General features: G+C 52.3%; 1 protein-coding gene across 4 annotated transcripts; it reads right to left on the bottom strand.

The window, feature by feature from the left end:
* Positions 1-14,497: 14,497 nt before the first annotated feature.
* Positions 14,498-22,601, bottom strand: praf2 (PRA1 domain family, member 2). 4 transcript variants are annotated; one of them, XM_048526054.2, is made up of 4 exons: positions 22,282-22,601; positions 20,595-20,812; positions 19,162-19,345; positions 14,498-15,530 (listed from the first exon to the last, which is right to left on the bottom strand). In XM_048526054.2, exons 1-4 carry the CDS (start codon positions 22,467-22,469, stop codon positions 15,170-15,172), a joined length of 951 nt encoding a protein of 316 aa, XP_048382011.1. In that variant the 5' UTR covers positions 22,470-22,601; the 3' UTR covers positions 14,498-15,169. The 4 variants fall into 4 exon arrangements, with proteins under 4 accessions (XP_048382011.1, XP_048382014.1, XP_048382015.1 ...); XM_048526055.2 differs by having other exon boundaries at positions 15,416-15,530; positions 19,206-19,345; positions 22,282-22,585; XM_048526058.2 differs by lacking the exon at positions 19,162-19,345 and having other exon boundaries at positions 15,281-15,530; positions 22,282-22,597.
* Positions 22,602-22,967: the final 366 nt, after the last annotated feature.

Here is a 22,967-nt window from a genome sequence, read left to right as displayed (position 1 = left end):
ATCACCCCCCCTCACATTAACCACATTACCCCCCTCACAGTAACCACATTATCCCCCTCACAGTAACCACAATACCCCACACACTGTAACCACATTACCCCCCACACAGTAACCACATTACGCCCCTCACAGTAACCACATTATCCCCCCCTCACAGTAACCTCAATACTCCCCCACACAGTAACCACATTACCCCCCTCACAGTAACCACATTACCCCCTCACAGTAACCACATTACCCCCCCACACTGTAACCTTATTACCCCACTCACTGTAACCACATTACCCCCCTCACAGTAACCACATTACCCCACTCACTGTAACCACATTACCGCCCCCCCACAGTAACCACATTATCTCCCCCTCACGTTAACCACATTACCCCCCCCCACAGTAACCACATTATCTCCCCCTCACGTTAACCACATTACCCCCCCCCCACAGTAACCACATTACCCCCCTCACAGTAACCACATTACCCCCTCACAGTAACCACATTACCCCCTCACAGTAACCACATTACCCCCCCCACACAGTAACCTTATTACCCCCCTCACAGTAACCACATTACACCCTCACACAGTAACCACATTACGCCCCTCACAGTAACCACATTATCCCCCCCTCACAGTAACCTCAATACTCCCCCACACAGTAACCACATTACCCCCCTCACAGTAACCACATTACCCCCCTCACAGTAACCACATTACCCCCCGCACAGTAACCACATTACCCCCTCACAGTAACCACATTACCCCCCTCACAGTAACCACATTACCCCCTCACAGTAACCACATTACACCCCCACACAGTAACCACATTACCCCCTCACAGTAACCACATTACACCCCCACACAGTAACCACATTACCCCCTCACAGTAACCACATTACCCCCCTCACAGTAACCACATTACCCCCCGCACAGTAACCACATTACCCCCTCACAGTAACCACATTATCCCCCTCACAGTAACCACATTACCCCCTCACAGTAACCACATTACACCCCCACACAGTAACCACATTACCCCCTCACAGTAACCACATTACCCCCCTCACAGTAACCACATTACCCCCCTCACAGTAACCACATTACCCCCTCACAGTAACCACATTACACCCCCACACAGTAACCACATTACCCCCTCACAGTAACCACATTACACCCTCACAGTAACCACATTACCCCCTCACAGTAACCACATTACACCCTCACAGTAACCACATTACCCCCTCACAGTAACCACATTACACCCTCACAGTAACCACATTACACCCTCACAGTAACCACATTACCCCCTCACAGTAACCACATTACACCCTCACAGTAACCACATTACACCCTCACAGTAACCACATTACCCCCTCACAGTAACCACATTACCCCCCGCACAGTAACCACATCACCCCCCCTCACAGTAACCACATTACCCCCTCACAGTAACCACATTACACCCTCACAGTAACCACATTACCCCCCGTACAGTTACCACATTACACCCTCACAGTAACCACATTACACCCTCACAGTAACCACATTACCCCCTCACAGTAACCACATTACCCCCTCACAGTAACCACATTACCCCCCCTCACAGTAACCACATTACCCCCCGCACAGTAACCACATTACACCCTCACAGTAACCACATTACACCCCCACACAGTAACCACATTACCCCCCGCACAGTAACCACATTACCCCCCTCACAGTAACCACATTACCCCCCCTCACAGTAACCACATCACCCCCCACACAGTAACCACATTACCCCCACACAGTAACCACATTACCCCCCTCACAGTAACCACATTACCCCCCTCACAGTAACCACATTACCCCCCCCTCACAGTAACCACATTACCCCCCCTCACAGTAACCACATTATCCCCCCCTCACAGTAACCTCAATACTCCCCCACACAGTAACCACATTACCCCCCTCACAGTAACCACATTACCCCCCTCACAGTAACCACATTACCCCCCGCACAGTAACCACATTACCCCCTCACAGTAACCACATTACACCCCCACACAGTTACCACATTACCCCCCCTCACAGTAACCACATTACCCCCTCACAGTAACCACATTACCCCCCTCACAGTAACCACATTACCCCCTCACAGTAACCACATTACCCCCCTCACAGTAACCACATTACCCCCTCACAGTAACCACATTACCCCCCTCACAGTAACCACATTACCCCCTCACAGTAACCACATTACACCCTCACAGTAACCACATTACACCCTCACAGTAACCACATTACCCCCTCACAGTAACCACATTACCCCCCTCACAGTAACCACATTACCCCCTCACAGTAACCACATTACACCCTCACAGTAACCACATTACCCCCCGTACAGTTACCACATTACACCCTCACAGTAACCACATTACACCCTCACAGTAACCACATTACACCCCCACACAGTAACCACATTACCCCCCTCACAGTAACCACATTACACCCTCACAGTAACCACATTACCCCCCTCACAGTAACCACATTACACCCTCACAGTAACCACATTACCCCCCTCACAGTAACCACATTACCCCCTCACAGTAACCACATTACCCCCCCTCACAGTAACCACATTACCCCCCGCACAGTAACCACATTACACCCTCACAGTAACCACATTACACCCTCACAGTAACCACATTACACCCCCACACAGTAACCACATTACCCCCCTCACAGTAACCACATTACACCCTCACAGTAACCACATTACCCCCCTCACAGTAACCACATTACACCCTCACAGTAACCACATCACCCCCCACACAGTAACCACATTACCCCCTCACAGTAACCACATCACCCCCCACACAGTAACCACATTACCCCCCTCACAGTAACCACATTATCCCCCCGCACAGTAACCACATTACACCCTCACAGTAACCACATTATCCCCCTCACAGTAACCACATTACCCCCCCCTCACAGTAACCACATTACCCCCCTCACAGTAACCACATCACCCCCCCTCACATTAACCACATTCCCCCCTACACAGTAACCACATTACCCTGCCAGTAACAACAGTTACCCAAAAGTAACAACATTATCGTCTCACACAGGAACATTACCCCCCATAGTAACACTACCCCCTCCACAGTAACACTATCCCCCCACAGGAAAAACATTACACCCATAACAAAATTATCCCCAGTAACATTAACCCCCCAAAGGAATTACATTACCCCCCCCATAGTAAACACATTACCCCCACTCAGTAGCATTACCCCCCCACAGAAACAACAAAACCCCTCTCACAGTAACAACAGTACACCCCCACAGTAACAACATTACCACCCCACACAGTAACAACAATATGCCCCACAGTAACAAAATTACCACCCCTAGTATCAACAGTTACCCCAAAGTAATAACATTAGCAGCCCTCACAGTGTTCACATTACCCCCCCCTTACAGTGACCACATTACCCCCCGTCACAGTGACCACATTACCCCCCTCACAGTAACCACATTCCCCCCCCTCACAGTAACCACATTACCCCCCCTCACAGTAACCACATTTCCCTCCCAACAGTAACCACATTACCCCCCCACACGGTGACCACATTACCCCCATCACAGTAACCACATTACCCCCCTCACAATAACATTTTCCCCCTCACAGTAACCACATTACCCCACCCTCACAGTTACCACATTAACCCCCACCCTCACAGTAACCACATTACCACCTCTCACAGTAACCATATTATCCCCCCACAGTAACCACATTACCCCCCTCACAATAACATTTTCCCCCTCACAGTAACCACATTACCCCACCCTCACAGTTACCACATTAACCCCCACCCTCACAGTTACCACATTACCCCCCTCACAGTAACCACATTACCCCCCCTCACAGTAACACCTTACACCCACCCTCACAGTTACCACATTACCCCCCTCACAGTTACCACATTACCCCCCTCACAGTAACCACATCACCCCCCCTCACAGTAACCACATTACCCCCCACACAGTAACCACATTACCCCCCTCACAGTTACCACATTACCCCCCCTCACAGTAACCACATTACCCCCCCCGCACAGTTACCACATTAACCCCCACCCTCACAGTTACCACATTACACCCCTCACAGTAACCACATTACCCCCCCTCACAGTAACACCTTACACCCACCCTCACAGTTACCACATTACCCCCCTCACAGTTACCACATTACCCCCCTCACAGTTACCACATTACCCCCCCTCACAGTAACCACATTACCCCACCCTCACAGTTACCACATTACCCCCCTCACAGTTACCACATTACCCCCCCTCACAGTAACACCTTACACCCACCCTCACAGTAACCACATTACCCCCCCCACACAGTAACCACATTACCCCCCTCACAGTTACCACATTACCCCCCCTCACAGTAACCACATTACCCCACCCTCACAGTTACCACATTACCCCCCTCACAGTTACCACATTACCCCCCCTCACAGTAACACCTTACACCCACCCTCACAGTAACCACATTACCCCCCCCACACAGTAACCACATTACCCCCCTCACAGTTACCACATTACCCCCCCTCACAGTAACCACATTACCCCCCCCACACAGTAACCACATTACCCCCCTCACAGTTACCACATTACCCCCCTCACAGTTACCACATTACCCCCCTCACATTAACCACATTACCCCCCCCTCACAGTAACCACATTACCCCCCTCACAGTAACCACATCACCCCCCCTCACAGTAACCACATTACCCCCCCTCACAGTAACCACATTACCCCCCCCACACAGTAACCACATTATCCCCCCCTCACATTAACCACATTACCCCCCCTCACAGTAACCACATTATCCCCCCCTCACATTAACCACATTACCCCCCTCACAGTTACCACATTACCCCCTCACAGTAACCACATTACCCCCCCTCACATTAACCACATTACCCCCCCTCACAGTAACCACATTACCCCCCCCACACAGTAACCACATTACCCCCCCTCACAGTTACCACATTACCCCCCCTCACAGTAACCACATTACCCCCCCCACACAGTAACCACATTACCCCCCTCACAGTAACCACATTACCCCCCTCACAGTAACCACATTACCCCCCCCACAGTAACCACATTACCCCCCACCCTCACAGTAACCACATTACCCCCCACCCTCACAGTAACCACATACCCCACCACACAGTAACCACATTACCCCCCACCCTCACAGTAACCACATTACCCCCCCCCTCACAGTAACCACATACCCCACCCTCACAGTTACCACATTACTCCCCACCCTCACAGTAACCACATTACCCCCCTCACAGTAACATTTCCCCCCCTCACAGTTACCACATTACCCCCCTCACAGTAACCACATCACCCCCCTCACAGTAACCACATTACCCCCCCTCACAGTTACCACATTACCCCCCTCACAGTAACCACATCACCCCCCTCACAGTAACCACATTTCCCCCCTCACAGTTACCACATTACCCCCCTCACAGTAACCACATCACCCCCCTCACAGTAACCACATTACCCCCCTCACAGTAACCACATTACCCCCCACACAGTAACCACATTACCCCCCTCACAGTAACCACATCACCCCCCTCACAGTAACCACATTTCCCCCCTCACAGTAACCACATTTCCCCCCTCACAGTAACCACATTACCCCCCCCGCACCGTAACCACATTACCCCCCCAACAGTAACCACATTACCCCCCATCACAGTAACCACATTACCCCCCCAACAGGAACCACATTACCCCCCCTCACAGTAACCACATTACCCCACCCTCACAGTTACCACATTACCCCCCACCCTCACAGTAACCACATTACCCCCCCCTCACAGTAACCACATTACCCCCCTCACAGTAACCACATTACCCCCCTCACAGTAACCACATTACCCCCCCTTACACTAACCACATTACCCCCCTCACAGTAACCACATTACCCCCTCACAGTAACACATTACCCCCGTCACAGTAACCACATTACCCCCCTCACAGTAACCACATTACCCCCCCTCACAGTAACCACATTACCCCCCTCACAGTAACCACATTACCCCCCCTTACACTAACCACATTACCCCCCTCACAGTAACCACATTAACTCCCACAGTAACAACAGTTACCCAAAAGTAACAACACTATCGCCTCACACAGTAACATTACCCCCCCCATAGTAACATTACCACCTGCCTCAGTAACATTGCACCCCCACAGGAACAACATTACCCCCATAACAAAATTACGCCCACAGTACCATTACTGCGCCACAGGAACATTGCCCCACACTGTAATATTACCCCCAACAATAACAACATCACCCCCCAACAGGAACATTACCCACCCCAGGAACATTACCCCCCCAACAGTAACATTACTCCCCACAGTAATAACACTACCACCCCTCACAGGAACCACATTCCCCCCTACACAGTAACCACATTACCCTGCCAGTAACAACAGTTACCCAAAAGTAACAACATTATCGCCTCACACAGGAACATTACCCCCCATAGTAACACTACCCCCTCCACAGTAACACTATCCCCCCACAGGAAAAACATTACACCCATAACAAAATTATCCCCTGTAACATTAACCCCCCAAAGGAGTTACATTACCCCCCCATAGTAAACACATTACCCCCACTCAGTAACATTACCCCCCCACAGAAACAACAAAACCCCTCTCACAGTAACAACAGTACACCCCCACAGTAACAACATTACCACCCCACACAGTAACAACAATATGCCCCACAGTAACAAAATTACCACCCCTAGTATCAACAGTTACCCCAAAGTAATAACTTTAGCAGCCCTCACAGTGTTCACATTACCCCCCCTTACAGTGACCACATTACCCCGTCACAGTGACCACATTACCCCCCTCAACAGTGACCACATTACCCCCCTCACAGTAACCACATTCCACCCCCTCACAGTAACCACATTACCCCCCTCACAGTAACCTCAATACCCCCCCACACAGTAACCACATTACCCCCCTCACAGTAACCACATTACCCTCCTCACAGTAACCACATTACACCCCCCACACAGTAACCTTATTACCCCCCTCACAGTAACCACATTACCCCCTCACACAGTAACCACATTACCCCCACCACACAGTAACCACATTACCCCCCACCCTCACAGTAACCACATTACCCCCCACCCTCACAGTTACCACATTACCCCCCCCTCACAGTAACCACATTACCCCCCTCACAGTAACCACATTACCCCCAACCCTCACAGTATCCACATTACCCCCTCACACAGTAACCACATTACCCCCCATCACAGTCACCACATTACCCCCCCCTCACAGTCACCACATTACCCCCCCTCACAGTAATAACATTACACAGTTCCCCCCTATTGCAGCTTACCTCCATTTACATAGTACCGTGCTAAGTATTGAAACATTTGGTGAAGTTGTTTCGGAGTGAGTTTGTGTTAGTGAACGCGGGTTGCTAGCTGTCTGTCTGTCTGACATGGTTGTGAACCACATTCGTCCTGTCCATGGTATCTATTGGGTCTTTAATCCTGGTCAGTCCTGTCTTAGCGTGGCTGCCAGCTTGTGTGCTGTCGTGATCCCTGGCGGCCTGACTCATCTGGCTGTCAGTTCTGAGGGGTTTTTTTGTTTACATATGGTTCGGCGGTTATTGTTTGGTGTGTGCCCTGGTTGTGTGTTGTGTGCTGGCTTGGCATCTGTGGGTGAAGCTGCGGGGGTATCCATTCCTGGTAAAGACCTCACAGAGGTGTTCACCTTCTTCCATCTGCAGATAGGCTTCGCTGCAGTGCGTGGGGGCCCTTTTGAACAGGGTCCTGACGCCGCTGTCCTTGTATGAGTCACAGTGATTGCTGACAGCCAGCTTAAGTCTAGGGATCACCATGTCTGTGCCAACCATGATGCCATTCTGAACTAATCCCATCTGCCTGCATGTGTCCCCTACCTATTCCTGCGGTTGGAGGTGAGAAGGGAATGATGATCTTGTTAGGCACTTAACATCGACCTCCAAATGAGAAGTTGAAGAGAGTGTTTCGAGGCAGAGTACGGAAACGCGCAGAGCAGGTAATTGTGAGATAGTTGGTCATTTTCATTATCCAAGGGTAGACTGCTGGAGAAGTGTAGAGCTTGGGCCTCAGAAGGGGAGGAATTCCTGCAGGGTGCGCGGGAGAGCCTTCTGGGACAGTACAATTTCAGGAGCTGGATCTGCTCCTAGGAAATGAGGTAGGCCAAATGAAGAGTGTCAGAGTTGGGGGTGGAATTTGGGAAATCGTGATGCTACATTCCTACAAGTCATCGGTTAGACCACACTTGGAATCTTGCGCTCAATTCTGAGCACCTTATTTAAGGAAGGATGTTAAAGCCCTGGGCAGAGTTCAAAGGAGATTAGAGACTGAGTGTATTATCCTTGGAGAAGACATTAAGAGGTGACCTTATGAAAAATTTTGACAGGGTAAAGGAGATACTCTGTTTCCACTAGTTGGTATGTCAGTAACTCAATAGACAAAGGTGCTGGAGTAGGCCATTCGGCCCTTCGAGCCAGCACCACCATTCATTATGATCATCCACAATCAGCATCCTGTTCCTGCCTTATCCCCATAACCTTTCATTCCACTAAACTCAAGCTCCCGATTTCAACATTGTCAGCAAGAGTGAGATGAGGAGAGGCTTCATCACCCAGACTTATCAGGATTTGGGATGCACAGCCTGTGGAGGCAGATTCCATCAGAGGTTTCAAAAGAGAGCTGGGTATATTTTTGGAAGTGATGAATTTAGAAGGCTGCTGGAGAATGGGACTACCAGGGTAGCTCCTGCGGGAGTCGGTGCAAACACGATGGGTCAAATGGCCTCATTCTGAGCTGTAAAATTCCATGATTCTCAAACATCGACTGGCTCCCCTCTATCCAGTCAGACTGAGACCTCCTCTAATAAATTAGTCAGACGTGATTTCCTTTCGTATCAGTTTGATAAAGTCATGATTTTCCAAATGTCTTGCCATTACATCCTGTCCTTGACTGCAATATTTTCCTGTGTTGATGTTAGGATAATTGGTCTCTTGTTCTCCATATTTGGCCTCCCTCCCTTTTTCTCACATTGGCAATTTTACAATCGTCTGGTACTTCTCCAGGATCCAACGATTTTTGGAGACTGTAACCAATCCATCCACAGTCTCAGCAGCTCCATCTTTTAGAGATGATAGGAACTGCAGATGCTGGAGAACCCGAGATAACAAGGTATGGAGCTGGATGAACACAACAGGCCCAAGCAGCAATTTAGGAGCCCGAAGGGTCTAGGCCTGAGACATCAGCCTTCCTTCTCCTAAGATGCTGCTTGGCCTGCTCCATCCCTTAGGATCCCCTAACCTTTAGCTCCATTAGATTGTCCAACACTACTTCTGTAGTGAAGATACTTGGACTTATTTTCTCCGCCACCCCACTTGCCCGCCATATTCCTTTTGTATTTATGGAATGTTCCAAGTATCTACCACCTTAAAAACTCCTCTGCTATTTCTTCGCTCCCCAGAACTGTCTTCACAGACTCATCTTCTAAGGGGCGTTCACTGTGTGAAGCTATGTTTCGCTCTTCCTTTTTATGTATTTAAAGCAACTCTTATTGTCATTTTCTTTATTCCTTGCTAGTTTGTCCCCATAGTCTATTTTCTCTGTAATTATTGTCTCTTTAGTCCTCCTTTGTTGGCTTCTGAATTTATCTCAGTCTTTGGGGCTATCGCTGACTTTGGCCTTCTTGTAGTCAGTCATACAGCATGGAAACAGAGGATGTGTTCCAACTCATCCATGCCCACCAGAATTCCCAATCTAATATAGTCTCATTTGCTAGCAAATAGCCCATATTCCTCTAAACACTTCCTATTCATATACCCATTTAGATGTTGTCATTGTACCAGCCTCCACCACTTCCTCTGGCAGCTCGTTCCATACACGCACCACCCTCTGCATGAAAACATTACCCCTCGAGTCCTTTTTAAATCTTTCCCTTATTGCCTTAAAACTCTAGAGCCAATCCGGTGAATCTCCTCTGAGCTGCCACAAATTCAACTACATCTATCTTTTCTCTAATTCATTCATGGTTCAAGGGCATTACTCACCGGTGGGCAGTTAAGAATCAGTCACATTTCTGTGCGTCTTGAGTCGAATATAGGCTGGGTCTGAGTGCACGAGTCGCGGACAAGCTGGGGCAGGTTGTCCTCCTCAAACGCGACAATTGCGTCCTGTGTGACCTCGCGCGACAGAAGATCACGTTACAGGGAAATTGCGATGGACTATCACTGAACAGAAAGTTCACGTAATCCAAACAGCGTCCACTGTTCGTCAATGGTGCGACAGCTAATTCGCTCTAACAAACCCTGTGTTATAGCACAGCTACCCGTGTACAGGCATGAGAGGTAATAATGCAGGCAAATAGAAATCTCGGATTTATTGATAAAGGAATGGAATCATCACTATCGGCAGTCCCTCGCAGTCCAAAGGACGATCCTTTCCACTCCCAGGGTGAGCCTGTAGGTGACCAATACAGCTACTGCAGGCCAGGGGCAATTGTGGGTCACAGGAAGGGATGTGGCAGCTCACCCACGCCCCCCCACCCGCTGCGCTTGGCTTCCCCTTTTTTCCCACACAATGGCAGGTCTCGAGGCGCCTGATGCCTCCACTTTTGAGGAATTTCAGGCATCCGTGGGATGTCGCACTTTGCCTGTGAGGACTCGAGGGTAACCTTGGAGCCCAGTTTCCTCTGGCCCAGCTCCATGCGGACGATGTGGCCACCCATCGCGGGGCGTGGGGGAGGTGTCAGTGCCTCGGTGCAAGGGATGTTGGCCTGCTGGAGGACACTGGCGGCTGGCGCTTTCTTCCAGGTAGATTTACAGGATCTTGTGCGGGCGGTGTTGGTGATACTGTTCGGTGCTTTGTGGTGTCTGAACAGGAATGGAGTGGGAAAGTGGCCAAGTGCTGCTGCATTAAGAGATGGCAGGGTGTAGAGCTGGATTAACGCAGCAGGTCAAGCAGCGTCGCAGGAGCAGGAAGGCCGACGTTTCCGGCCGAGATCCTTCTTCAGAAAGTTTCTTCAGAAAGTCAGCCATCCTGCTCCTCTGATGCTGCTCGGCCTGCTGTTTTTATCCAGCTCTACACCTTGTTATCTCAGATTGCCCAGCATCATTCCTACTATCTCTGTTGCTGCATTGGTGAGATTGTACTAAGAGTGCTGGATACACATTAGTCCCTTTGGGAGAGGCTATCGCCTAGTGGTATTATAGATTAGATTCCCTACAGTGTGGAAATAGACCCTTCGGCCCAACAAGTCCACACTGCCCCTTGAAACATCCCACCCAGACCCATCCCCCTATAACCCACACACCCCTGAACACTACGGGCAATTTCTCATGGCCCATCCACCTAGGCTGCACATCTTTGGACTGTGTGAGGAAACCGATGCACCCGGAGGAAACCCATGCAGACACGGGGAGAATGTGCAAACTCTACACAGACAGTTACCCGAGGCTGGAATCGAACCCGGGTCCCTGGCGCTTTGAGGCTGCAGTGTTAACCACTGAGCCACCGTGCCGCCTAAGCTGAACTACCAATCCAGAGACCTGCAAACTAAACTCTTTCACTGAGGTAACGTTCCTTTACATATATTCTAACCACGTTATTTTTCTCAGAGACAAAACTCGTTAGGGGCTCCAGCCATTCTCCTTTTAATTGCTCAAAAGCTTTTTAACTCATTTCTCTACATTTTGCGCAGCCAGATTTCTTTTTCAGCTTTCAGCTTAATCCTCTCCTTAACTTCCTCATTGAGCCATGGTTGGTGTACCCCTCTTCTTAGTGCGAGTTATTTCGGCCCGATAACCCAACTTATTTCAGAGAGCTCGTCCAACGTACACAACACTCCCCGTCACTGTAATGTGATCCAGTCACTGGACCTCCCTCTGACCCCGGCAGCCCTCCGCATCTCTGTAATGTCCGCCAACCCCGAAAATAAAGCCTCATCAACTAATTACAAACTGCAGTCGCTGGAAATCTGAAGCCAAAACAGAAATTGCTGGAGAAACTCAACAGGTCTGGTAGCATCCGTGGAAAGAAAACAGGGTTAATGCTTTAGGTCTAGTGACCCTTCTCTAGAACATTTGCCCCCCCCCCCCCTCCCACAAATGTTAACTCTGGTTTCTCTCCACAGATGCTGCAAGATCTGCTGAGTTTCTCCAGCAATTAGTTTTTGACCTGAAAAGTCTAAAGTCTGCAACCTCCTCCAGACCTTACAGTTCTCCCTATCTCCATAACTAACTTGAGCCCCTACAATCCTTACTCAGCCCTTATTCCAGTCCTCTCTGTGCAGCCTACTGCAATCTTCTATATCTCTCTAATGTCCGGTCCATACAATCCTCCCATTTCTGGAACAAGAACGGGAGTTGCTGGAAAAGCTCAGCAGGTCTGGCAGAACCTGCGAAGGAGAAGTCTGAGTTAACGCTTCAGGTCCGGTGACCCTTCCTCAGAACGTCCCATTTCCGGAAGTCCATCCCTCTACTTCTCCGACCTGGTCACCGGCCCTGGCCCGCATCCTGGAGCCCAAGGTGAGGTTACAGCTTCCACTCTCCCCATCTATCTTTCAGTATCTTTATCCAGTTAAGAAGGTGAAGATTATAGGCTCAATCATTTGTGATGGTACTGTGCCTTTAAGGGAGATGTATTCTGTCCTGTTTTTAATTGCAGAGGGGGTGATATCACAGTCGTACGAGATGTCTCCCAAAGATGGGACAATTGGTAAACAGCTTTTGAAATCTCTCTGGATTTTTATGAGAGGAAAGAATCTTGAGAGGGCAAGGTAAGGGCTCACAAAACTTGTGAAGACTTTTGGTTTAGTTTTCAGTGAGTGAGAAGTTTTCTGCTGGTCGCTGAGCCAGAAGCTTGAGTTCTGAGCTGCTCCAGTGAAGCCTTAGACAGCGGCGCATCCTCTTCAGAATCCCAAAGGGACTGGAGAGAGACAGCACATGAGAATTGTAACTGTTTTTGCTGAACTGTACATTCTGATGTTATGGGAACATTTGATGGTTAATGGTTAAATTATACAGGAGTGGTTAAATAACACATTAAGGATTTCCACACTGTTATCATTGTACCAATTTTTTTAGCTGTGTTGTAAGAATAAAGTGCATTTTGACGAGAGCCAGTGTTGCACCAATTGAATCACATCTGGAAAACAGCAGTTTACACTTGCTTTTAAATAAAAGTTAAGGTTTAGTCTATCTCCTTACAATGTTTGGGGGGGGGGGAATGTCTGGTCTGTTCGATATCAGAACCTGGGAGACACCTTCTGAGGCACAGGAACTGGGGTAAGGGAGAGGGGCAATTGTAATAGGAGAACACCAATGCAGGGAAGAGAAATGAACTCAGGGCAGCACTTATACACTTAATCTTAGGGTCTTGGGGAGTGTTGCCAACAAAGAGATGTTGGGGAGCAGGTGCATTGTCCCTTGAAAGTGGAGTTGCAGTTAGACGGGGGTGAGGGGTGAAAGCAACATTTGGTACGCTTACTTCTATTGGTCAGTGCATTGAGTACAGGAGTTGGGAGGGTCATGTGGCAACCATACAGGACATTGGTCAGGCCACTTTCGGAATACTGCGTGCAATTCCGGTCTCCCTGTCATTAGCAAGATGTTGTGAAGTGTGAAAGGGTGCAGGAAAGATCTCCAAGGATGTTACCAGGGTTTGAGCTACAGGGAGAGGCTGAATAGGTTGGGGCTATTTTCCCTGGAACATGTAGGCTGAGGGGTGACCTTATAGAGGTTTATAAAATGATGAGGGGGCATGGGTAGGGTGAGTAGACAAGGTCTTTTTCCCACGGGAAGGGGGCTCCAAAACGAGACGGGCATAAGTTTGAGGCGGAAGGGGAGAGATTTAAAAGGGACAACGTTTTCAAACAGAGGGTGATATGTGTATGGGATAAACTGCCAAAGGGGTCAAGGGGCTGGTACAATTGCAGCATTTAAAAGGCATCTGGATGGGTATGTGATTAGGAAGGGCTCAGCGCGATAGGGGGCCAAATGCTGGTAAATGGGGCCAAGCCAATTTCAGATATCTGGTTGGCACAGACAAATCTGACCAAGGAATCTGTTTCCACGCTGTACAACTCAATGAGCCTAGTTTACCTGAAATAATAACATGCATACAACAGTTCTCTGAAGTTTGAGAAAACAAGGTGTAGAGCTGCATGAACACAGCAGGCCTAGCAGCATCAGAGGAGCAGGAAGGCTGACGTTTCGGGCCTCGGCCCTTCTTCAGAAAGGGCTGATGTTTTGGGCCGAGAGCCTTCCTTGTTACCTCAGATTCTCCAGCATCTGCAGTTCCTGCTTTCGCTGAAGTTTGTGGCAGTTTAAAAAAAACTATTCACTGAACTGTACATGCTAGTGTCCTGACACTAGAGGGAATAACTTTTAATATAATGCCAAGGTGTATATACATAAAATATAATATTACACACTACTCATACATTGCAGAGACAAGCAATGCCTGGAATAAGGCTGACAGACATTATCGAGAACCAAAAACGCTTAACAGTTCCTGTCTGGACAGAACCAAAACCATTTCAACAGTGATCCATCATTAATCCGGAATGTCAGTCATTGTACAAAAGGCAAGAACTCAGGGTCCATAATTAATTGTTTTCTGGGATTTTTGGGCAGATGGCTTTTCAATTCCTCAGTTTATCACCTCCCCCTCCATGATATTAGATACAGAGCAAAGCTTTCTCTACTCTGTCCCCATTGCATACTCTCAGGACGGGGAAAGCATGGGGTTAGTTACAGAGTAAAGCCCTCTACTCTTGGTTAAACTGTAAGTAAAATTGAAAGTAAATCTTCCTCAACTCTTTTAAGATGAAAATAAAATTCCTGGACACCATCGCGATCAAGGACTCCCAGGACAAGTACACCATGGGGGTTAGGTACAGAGTAAAGCTGCCTCGACACTGAACCCATGACATAGATACAGCACAAGGTTATACGCAGAGAAACGGGGAGATAGTTCAGCCATGCACGAGCATCCCAGGAATAAGACCGGCAGAGCTTAAGAACAACCAGGGTCAGAGAGACCCCAGGACAGACATTGGAGGTGGAGATGTGGGCTGGTTAACCAACACCATCTCCAGTGGACCCAGGTTTACTGCGAGGTATAAGGTGCGAGTGCGTGATGGAGCAGGGAAACATCGAAGATACTGTTTTGTTGGCAGTGAGTCTGAGAGAGCGAAGCAATGACGCTCAGCTTTCTTCCTGATTCGCTGTCTGCAATGTCTCCTCCTGGTGTTTAGGAGCCAGCCTCTTGCTCTTGTCCCAGAGCTTCCAGCAGGATTCCCATAGGTGTCCTCTTCAAGCCGATGCTCTCGATCTTGTTCTCGATTTTGTTCTTCAGGTTCCGGAGGCGCAGGGAAGCATGGATTAAAATTACTGGAGAGGGAGCAAAACGGGAGTCAGTTTGGAAGAATTCACAGCCAGATGGTGCCAAAATTCAGAGACAAACTATGTGTCGACACCCGCGCTCTCTCACGCACAGACGCGTCGATTCGCTCTCTCTCACGCACAAAGGCGTCGACTCGCTCTCTCTCACGTGCACAGATGCGTCGACTCGCTCTCTCTCTCACGCACAAAGGCGTCGACTCGCTCTCTCTCACGCGCACAGACACGTCGACTCGCTCTCTCTCGCGCAGACGCGTCGACTCGCTCTCTCTCACGCACAGACGCGTCGACTCGCTCTCTCTCTCACGCGCACAGACGCGTCGACTCGCTCTCTCTCACGCGCACAGACGCGTCGACTCGCTCTCTCTCACGCGCACAGACGCGTCGACTCGCTCTCTCTCTCGCGCACAGACGCGTCGACTCGCTCTCTCTCACGCGTACAGACGCGTCGACTCGCTCTCACTCCCTCTCGCGCACAGACGCGTCGACTCGCTCTCACTCCCTCTCGCGCACAGACGCGTCGACTCGCGCTCTCACGCGCAGAGGCGTCGACTCGCTCTCTCTCTTTCACGCACAGACGCGTCGACTCGCTCTCTCTCTTTCACGCACAGACGCGTCGACTCGCTCTCTCTCTCACGCACAGACGCGTCGACGTGCTCGCTGTCCCTCTCACGCACAGACGCGTCGACGTGCTCGCTGTCCCTCTCTCACGCACAGACGCGTCGACTCGCTCTCTCTCTCACACGCACAGACGCGTCGACTCGCTCTCTCTCACGCGCACAGACGCGTCGACTCGCTCTCTCTCTCACACGCACAGACGCGTCGACTCGCGCTCTCACGCGCACAGACGCGTCGACTCGCTCTCTCTCTTTCACGCACAGACGCGTCGACTCGCTCTCTCTCTCACACGCACAGACGCGTCGAATCGCTCTCTCACGCGCACAGACGCGTCGACTCGCTCTCTCTCACGCGCACAGACGCGTCGACTCGCTCTCTCACGCGCACAGACGCGTCGACTCGCTCTCTCTCTCGCGCACAGACGCGTCGACTTGCTCTCTCACGCGTACAGACGCGTCGACTCGCTCTCACTCCCTCTCACGCACAGACGCGTCGACTCGCTCTCACTCCCTCTCACGCACAGACGCGTCGACTCGCGCTCTCACGCGCAGAGGCGTCGACTCGCTCTCTCTCTTTCACGCACAGACGCGTCGACTCGCTCTCTCTCTTTCACGCACAGACGCGTCGACTCGCTCTCTCTCTCACGCACAGACGCGTCGACGTGCTCGCTGTCCCTCTCACGCACAGACGCGTTGACGTGCTCGTTGTCCCTCTCTCACGCACAGACGCGTCGACTCGCTCTCTCTCTCACACGCACAGACGCGTCGACTCGCTCTCTCTCACGCGCACAGACGCGTCGACTCGCTCTCTCTCTCACACGCACAGACGCGTCGACTCGCGCTCTCACGCGCACAGACGCGTCGACTCGCTCTCTCTCTTTCACGCACAGACGCGTCGACTCGCTCTCTCTCTCACGCGCACAGACGCGTCGAATCGCTCTCTCACGCGCAGACGCGTCGAATCGCTCTCTCTCACGCGCACAGACGCGTCGACTTGCTCTCTCTCACGCGCACAGATGCGTCGACTCGTGCTCTCTCTCATGCACAGACGCGTCGACTCACTTTCTGTCTCTCACGCACAAAGGCGTCGACTCGCTCTCTCACGCACAAAGGCGTCGACTCGCTCTCTCTCACGCGCACAGACGCGTCGACTCGCTCTCTCTCACGCACAGACGCGTCGAAGCGCTCGCTGTCCCTCTCTCAAGCACTGACGCATCGACTCGCTCGCTGTCCCTCTCTAACACACAGACGCGTCGATTCACTGGCTCCCTCTGTCACGCACTGACGCGTCAACTCGCTTGCTCCCTCTCTCACGCACAGAGGCGTCGACTCGCTTGTTCCCTCTCACACACACATGCATCGACTTGCTCGCTCTCTCTCTCTCACGCACAGACACGTCAACTCGCTCGCTCCCTCTCTCACACACAGATGCATCGACTTGCTCGCTCTCTCTCTCTCACGCACAGACACGTCAACTCGCTCGCTGTCCCTCTCTCACGCACAGACGCGTCGACTCACTCTCTCTCTCACACGCACAGACGCGTCGACTCGCTCTCTCTCACGCGCACAGACGCGTCAACTCGCTCTCTCTCACACGCACAGACGCGTCGACTTGCTCTCTCACGCGCACAGACGCGTCGACTCGCTCTCTCACGCGCAGACGCGTCGACTCGCTCTCTCACGCGCAGACGCGTCGACTCGCTCTTTCTCTCACACGCACAGACGCGTCGACTCGCGCTCTCACGCGCACAGACGCGTCGACTCGCTCTCTCTCTTTCACGCACAGACGCGTCGACTCGCTCTCTCTCTCACGCACAGACGCGTCGACGTGCTCGCTGTCCCTCTCACGCACAGACGCGTCGACGTGCTCGCTGTCCCTCTCTCACGCACAGAGGCGTCGACTCGCTCTCTCTCTCACACGCACAGACACGTCGACTCGCTCTCTCACGCGCACAGACGCGTCGACTCGCTCTCTCTCTCACGCGCACAGACGCGTCGACTCGCTCTCTCTCTCACGCGCACAGACGCGTCGACTCGCTCTCTCTCTCACGCGCACAGACGCGTCGACTCGCTCTCTCTCACACGCGCACAGACGCGTCGACTCGCTGTCTCTCACGCGCACAGACGCGTCGACTCGCTCTCTCTCACGCGCACAGACGCGTCGACTCGCTCTCTCTCACGCGCACAGACGCGTCGACACGCTCGCTCTCTCTCTCATGCACAGACGCGTCGACGTGCTCGCTGTCCCTCTCTCACGCACAGACGCGTTGACTCACTCTCTCTCTCGCGCACAGATGCGTCGACTCGCGCTCTCTCTCTCACGCACTGACGCGTCGACTCGCGCTCCCTCTCTCACGCACTGACGCGTCGACTCGCGCTCTCTCTCTCTCTCAGGCACAGACGCGTCGACTCGCTCTCTCTCTCACGCACAGACGCGTCGATGTGCTCGCTGTCCCTCTCTCACGTACAGACGCGTCGACTCGCTGTCCCTCTCTCACGCACAGACGTGTCGATTCACTCTCTCTCTCACGCGCACAGACGCGTCGAATCGCTCTCTCACGCGCAGACGCGTCGAATCGCTCTCTCTCACGCGCACAGACGCGTCGACTCGCTCTCTCTCACGCGCACAGACGCGTCGACGTGCTTGCTCTCTCTCACGCACAGACGCGAAGCGCTCGCTGTCCCTCTCTCAAGCACTGACGCATCGACTCGCTCGCTGTCCCTCTCTCACGCACAGACGCGTCGATTCACTCGCTCCCTCTCTCACGCGCTGACGCGTCAACTTGCTTGCTCCCTCTCTCACGCACAGAGGCGTTGACTCGCTCGCTCATGCACAGACACGTCAACTCGCTCTTTCCCTCTCTCACGCACAGACGCGTCGACTTGCTCGCTCACGCACAGACGTGTCGATTCGCTCTTTCCCTCTCTCACGCACAATTGTGTCGACTCGCTCTTTCTCTCTCTCACGCACAAATGTATCGACTCGCTCTTTCCCTCTCTCATACATAAATGTGTTGATGCAGTCTCTGTCTCTTGTACAGGTATGTACCATCATTGATCCTCTTGCATGGACGCACACATCTTCTACACCTCTATTGCAACCCGTCTCAGCGTTCTCTGCTGTAAGCTTGAGAGTACAGAGGTGATTCGAAATGAACCGCCTTGGGACAGTAGCAAATGATAAATGAACTGGAACAGTGGAAAGGGAAGGGTGGTTAGCTCAGTAAAGGCAGGGAGAAAAAAAAGAGAGAAGACAGGAAGATGGGAGCTGAGGAGCCCTAGGTGGTAGCCCTAGGTGAGATGCAAAGAGGTAGCCTTAGGTGAGATGCATGTTCAGAGAACCAGCACAGGCACACTATGCTGGATGCCCTGTGCTGTAACATATGCGTGACTGATTCTATGATAGTATCAGGGTGACAGGCGGTCGTTACGAGGCTGGAGAGATCTTGAGGAGATGCGCAGGTCACAGCAGGAGGAAAAACAGGAGAAGAAACCGAAGGAACATTCCTCACTGGGAGGGCACAGTGTGTGACCCACATGCAGCTGAGGTGAGGGAGTGGAGGGCAGGGGGCTGGGTGGGGAAGTGGGAGACAGACAAGGCCATAAAGCGACAGGCTAAAAGGTACATGAGGAGATTGGGAATGGGAAGTGAAGGGACAACAAGCTACAGAGAGAAGGTGAGGGCCATGATCTATTGGAGGTAACAGGGGCAAAGTGGGGAGGAGCGAGGGAAACGCTGTGTGCAGATTTCCAGAAAGCAAGCGTCAAGGCTCCATATTAAAGGTTCCTGTGTGCAGAATAAAAGCTGATGGTGTCAGTGGCCGGTAACTTGGACAGATGACTGCCTGGCGAACATGAAACAGACAGTAGGATGGCAACAGGTGATGAGTGGTAATGGCTGGCGCTGGGATCTCAACTATTCACAATTCATAACAATGGCTTGGGTGGAATGGTGGCTCAGGGGGTTAGCACTCCTGCCTCGAAAGCCCAGGGACCCGGGTTCAATTCCAGCCTCGGGAGAACCATCTGTGTGGGAGTTTGGACATTCTCCCCCCCGGCACCTGGGTGGGATTACTCCCACAGTCCAAAGATGTGCAGGTTAAGGTGGCTTGGCCGTACTAAATTGTCCATAGTGTTCCAGGGATGTGTAGGTTAAGTGGAGTAGCCATGGAGAATGCAGGGATAGGGTAGGGGAATGGTAGCGGGCGGAATGCTCTTTTGATGTTCAAATGTGGACTTGATGAGCCGAATGGTCTGCTTGTGCGCTGGAGGGACCCTGTGATCTCAATGAAGACTCTCTATCGGCTGATGAGACAGGAAGGGGGGGGGAATAAAAGACAGAGGCAGAACAAACAGTGATGCACTGGCAAGCAGGGGGAAACAGGCTAGGCAGCGGTCAGAGGGGTCTGGAACGATGTTGCGGTGAGCAGACACTCACTGAGCATGGGGAAGGTGATTCCGAAGAGGAAGAAAGCGACGCCCCCAACCACAGAGAGGAGGCAGTAACTGGCCAGCAGCACGGCCAGGAGGCACAGGGTCGGGTGGTTCCTGCGCAGTCTCCGGACGGCTGCTTTGTTCTCCGCCGACCACACAAAGCCCAGGAAAAGCAGCATGACCACCAACCCTCCCAGCAGCGTCTTCAGCGGCTCGATGTACCTACAACAGGAGAGGCAGTGGTTCAGGCAGGTCTCGCTCTAGCTCTCTGCTGTTGACATCCCAGATCCGACACCACCTGCTGCTGGGACAGCAGTTGCAAGGCGGTGCCCCCAAGCTGTTGGGGCTGGCGGCTGCATGGTAACTGTTCACATAGAGGCAAAAAAAACCCAACTGCGGCCAACTTGGCAAATCATAATAAGTGAAGTGGGGCTGCACTTGCGGAATACTGAATTCATTCCTGCTTTCCCTGCACGAGGAAAGATGTTGTCAAACTTGAAAGGGTTCGGAAAAGATTTACAAGGACGTTGCCGCGGTTTTGTTTCAGCTCTACGGAGAGGCCAAGTAAGAGCTGAGGCATTCCTGCCCAACCCCCCCCCCCCCCCCCGCCCCCGCCACGATCCCGACCCCCCGGAGCATCAGAGGCTGAGGAGCGACCTTACAGAGGTTTATAAGATCCTGAGGGGCCTGGATAAATAAATGTGGAGCTTGAAAAGCACAGTATGGGTCAGGCAGCATCGGAGCAGCAGGGAAGTCGATGTTTTGGGCAAAATCCTTCATCAGGACAGACTGTCAAAGTTTGGATGGGGGACAGTGTAGAGGGAGCTTTACTCTGTACCTGACCCCATGCAATCCCTGTCCTGGGAGTGTTTGATGGGGGACAGTGTAGAGGGAGCTTTACTCTGTCTCTAACCCCGTGCTGTCCCTGTCCCTGGGAGTGTTTGATGAGGGGGGGGAAACAGTGCAGAGGAAGCTTTACTCTGTATCTACCCCCACGCTGTCCCTGGGAGTGTTTGATGAGCGGGGGGCACAGTGTAGAGGAAGCTTTACTCTGTATCTAAGCCCGTGCTGTCCCTGTCCCTGTGAGTGTTTGATGGGGGGGGAGGGGAAGACAGTGTAGAGGAAGCTTTACTCTGTATCTAACCCCGTGCTGTCCCTGGGAGTGTTGGATGGGGGGGGGCACAGTGTAGTGGAAGCTTTACTCTGTATCTAACCCCATGCTGTACCAGTCGCAGACGCCTTTAAATGGGGCGAGCGTCAAGGGAGTCTTACTTTCAATAGAGTAGAAAGGAATATGTGACGGCGAAAACAAAAGTCCCGCCCTCCCTGCCCCATCCCTTTAACGCCAGACAATCTGACCACGTGGTTGTGCTGCCAAGGTGACAGCTGCCTTAGCCAATCGGCTCAGCAGATGGCCGGGGGACTTCACTCACGCCTATTGGACAATTCACTGCGATCCCACCCACTACCACCCTGATTGACACGGCAGTCAAACAATCGGCGACGAGGCAGTGTGTGAGTGACAAGGGGCTCAGCCAAAGGACAGCGAGCCCGTGCTGGCGCCGACGGTGATTGAACCGAAGTGCTGCTTGACATGTGCGCCAGCCACCGGCCCGCAGCGCTGCCCTGATTGATCACGCTACCCACCAATGGGGGAGAAGTGTGGGTGTGACTAGGCGGGAGGTACCCACCCGACCAGCAGGAGAATGGCGGCGACCGTTGCCAGATAATTGGTCTGGTAGTATAGCAGGTTGTTGATCACCCGGTTGTTCCAGCGCAGCGGGTCCTTCAGGTCCGGCAGGCTGAAGCGGGCCGAGCTGCAGACGAAGTCGTCGAGGGTGCGGAGCGGCGGCAGCTGCACCTCGGAGCTGCGGGCCATGGCGGGAGGTTCTGCGGGGCGGGGAGGCGGAGGAGCGGACGCCGCGTCTGTCCACGACCCCGCCTGACAACACCCGCCACTGCGCCTGCGTGGCCGTGGACGCCGCGTCTGTCCACGACCCCGCCTGACAACACCCGCCACTGCGCCTGCGTGGCCTGGTGGGTCTCCCGGCCGCGGCCGTACGCATGTGCCAACCCGGCTCTTCACCACCCCTCCGTCATTGCGCCTGCGTGTGAGCCCCCCCGCTGGAGGTTCGCAGCAGCGCGCAAGCGCATTCCCGGCTCTTCGCCGCCCTTGCCGTCACTGGATCGTGCGTACGAGCTGCGCCAGAGGTAGATTACGTCATACGTAAATGATATCCAGTATAAATTCCTGCAGTTGCTGCCAGCCTGAGATAAAGGGGACAGGAAGCTGAATTTTTCCCAAAGGTGGTCCTATTCTCTACCTCCGTTCGAACAGTTCATCCACTTCACCAACACCTTGACCCCAACCTCAAGT

The sequence above is a fragment of the Stegostoma tigrinum genome, chromosome 49 (genome assembly GCF_030684315.1).
Source record: "Stegostoma tigrinum isolate sSteTig4 chromosome 49, sSteTig4.hap1, whole genome shotgun sequence".
Lineage (NCBI taxonomy): Eukaryota > Metazoa > Chordata > Chondrichthyes > Orectolobiformes > Stegostomatidae > Stegostoma > Stegostoma tigrinum.
Note: the sequence above shows the minus strand (reverse complement) of the source record. Positions and strands in the feature narration are given on the sequence as shown.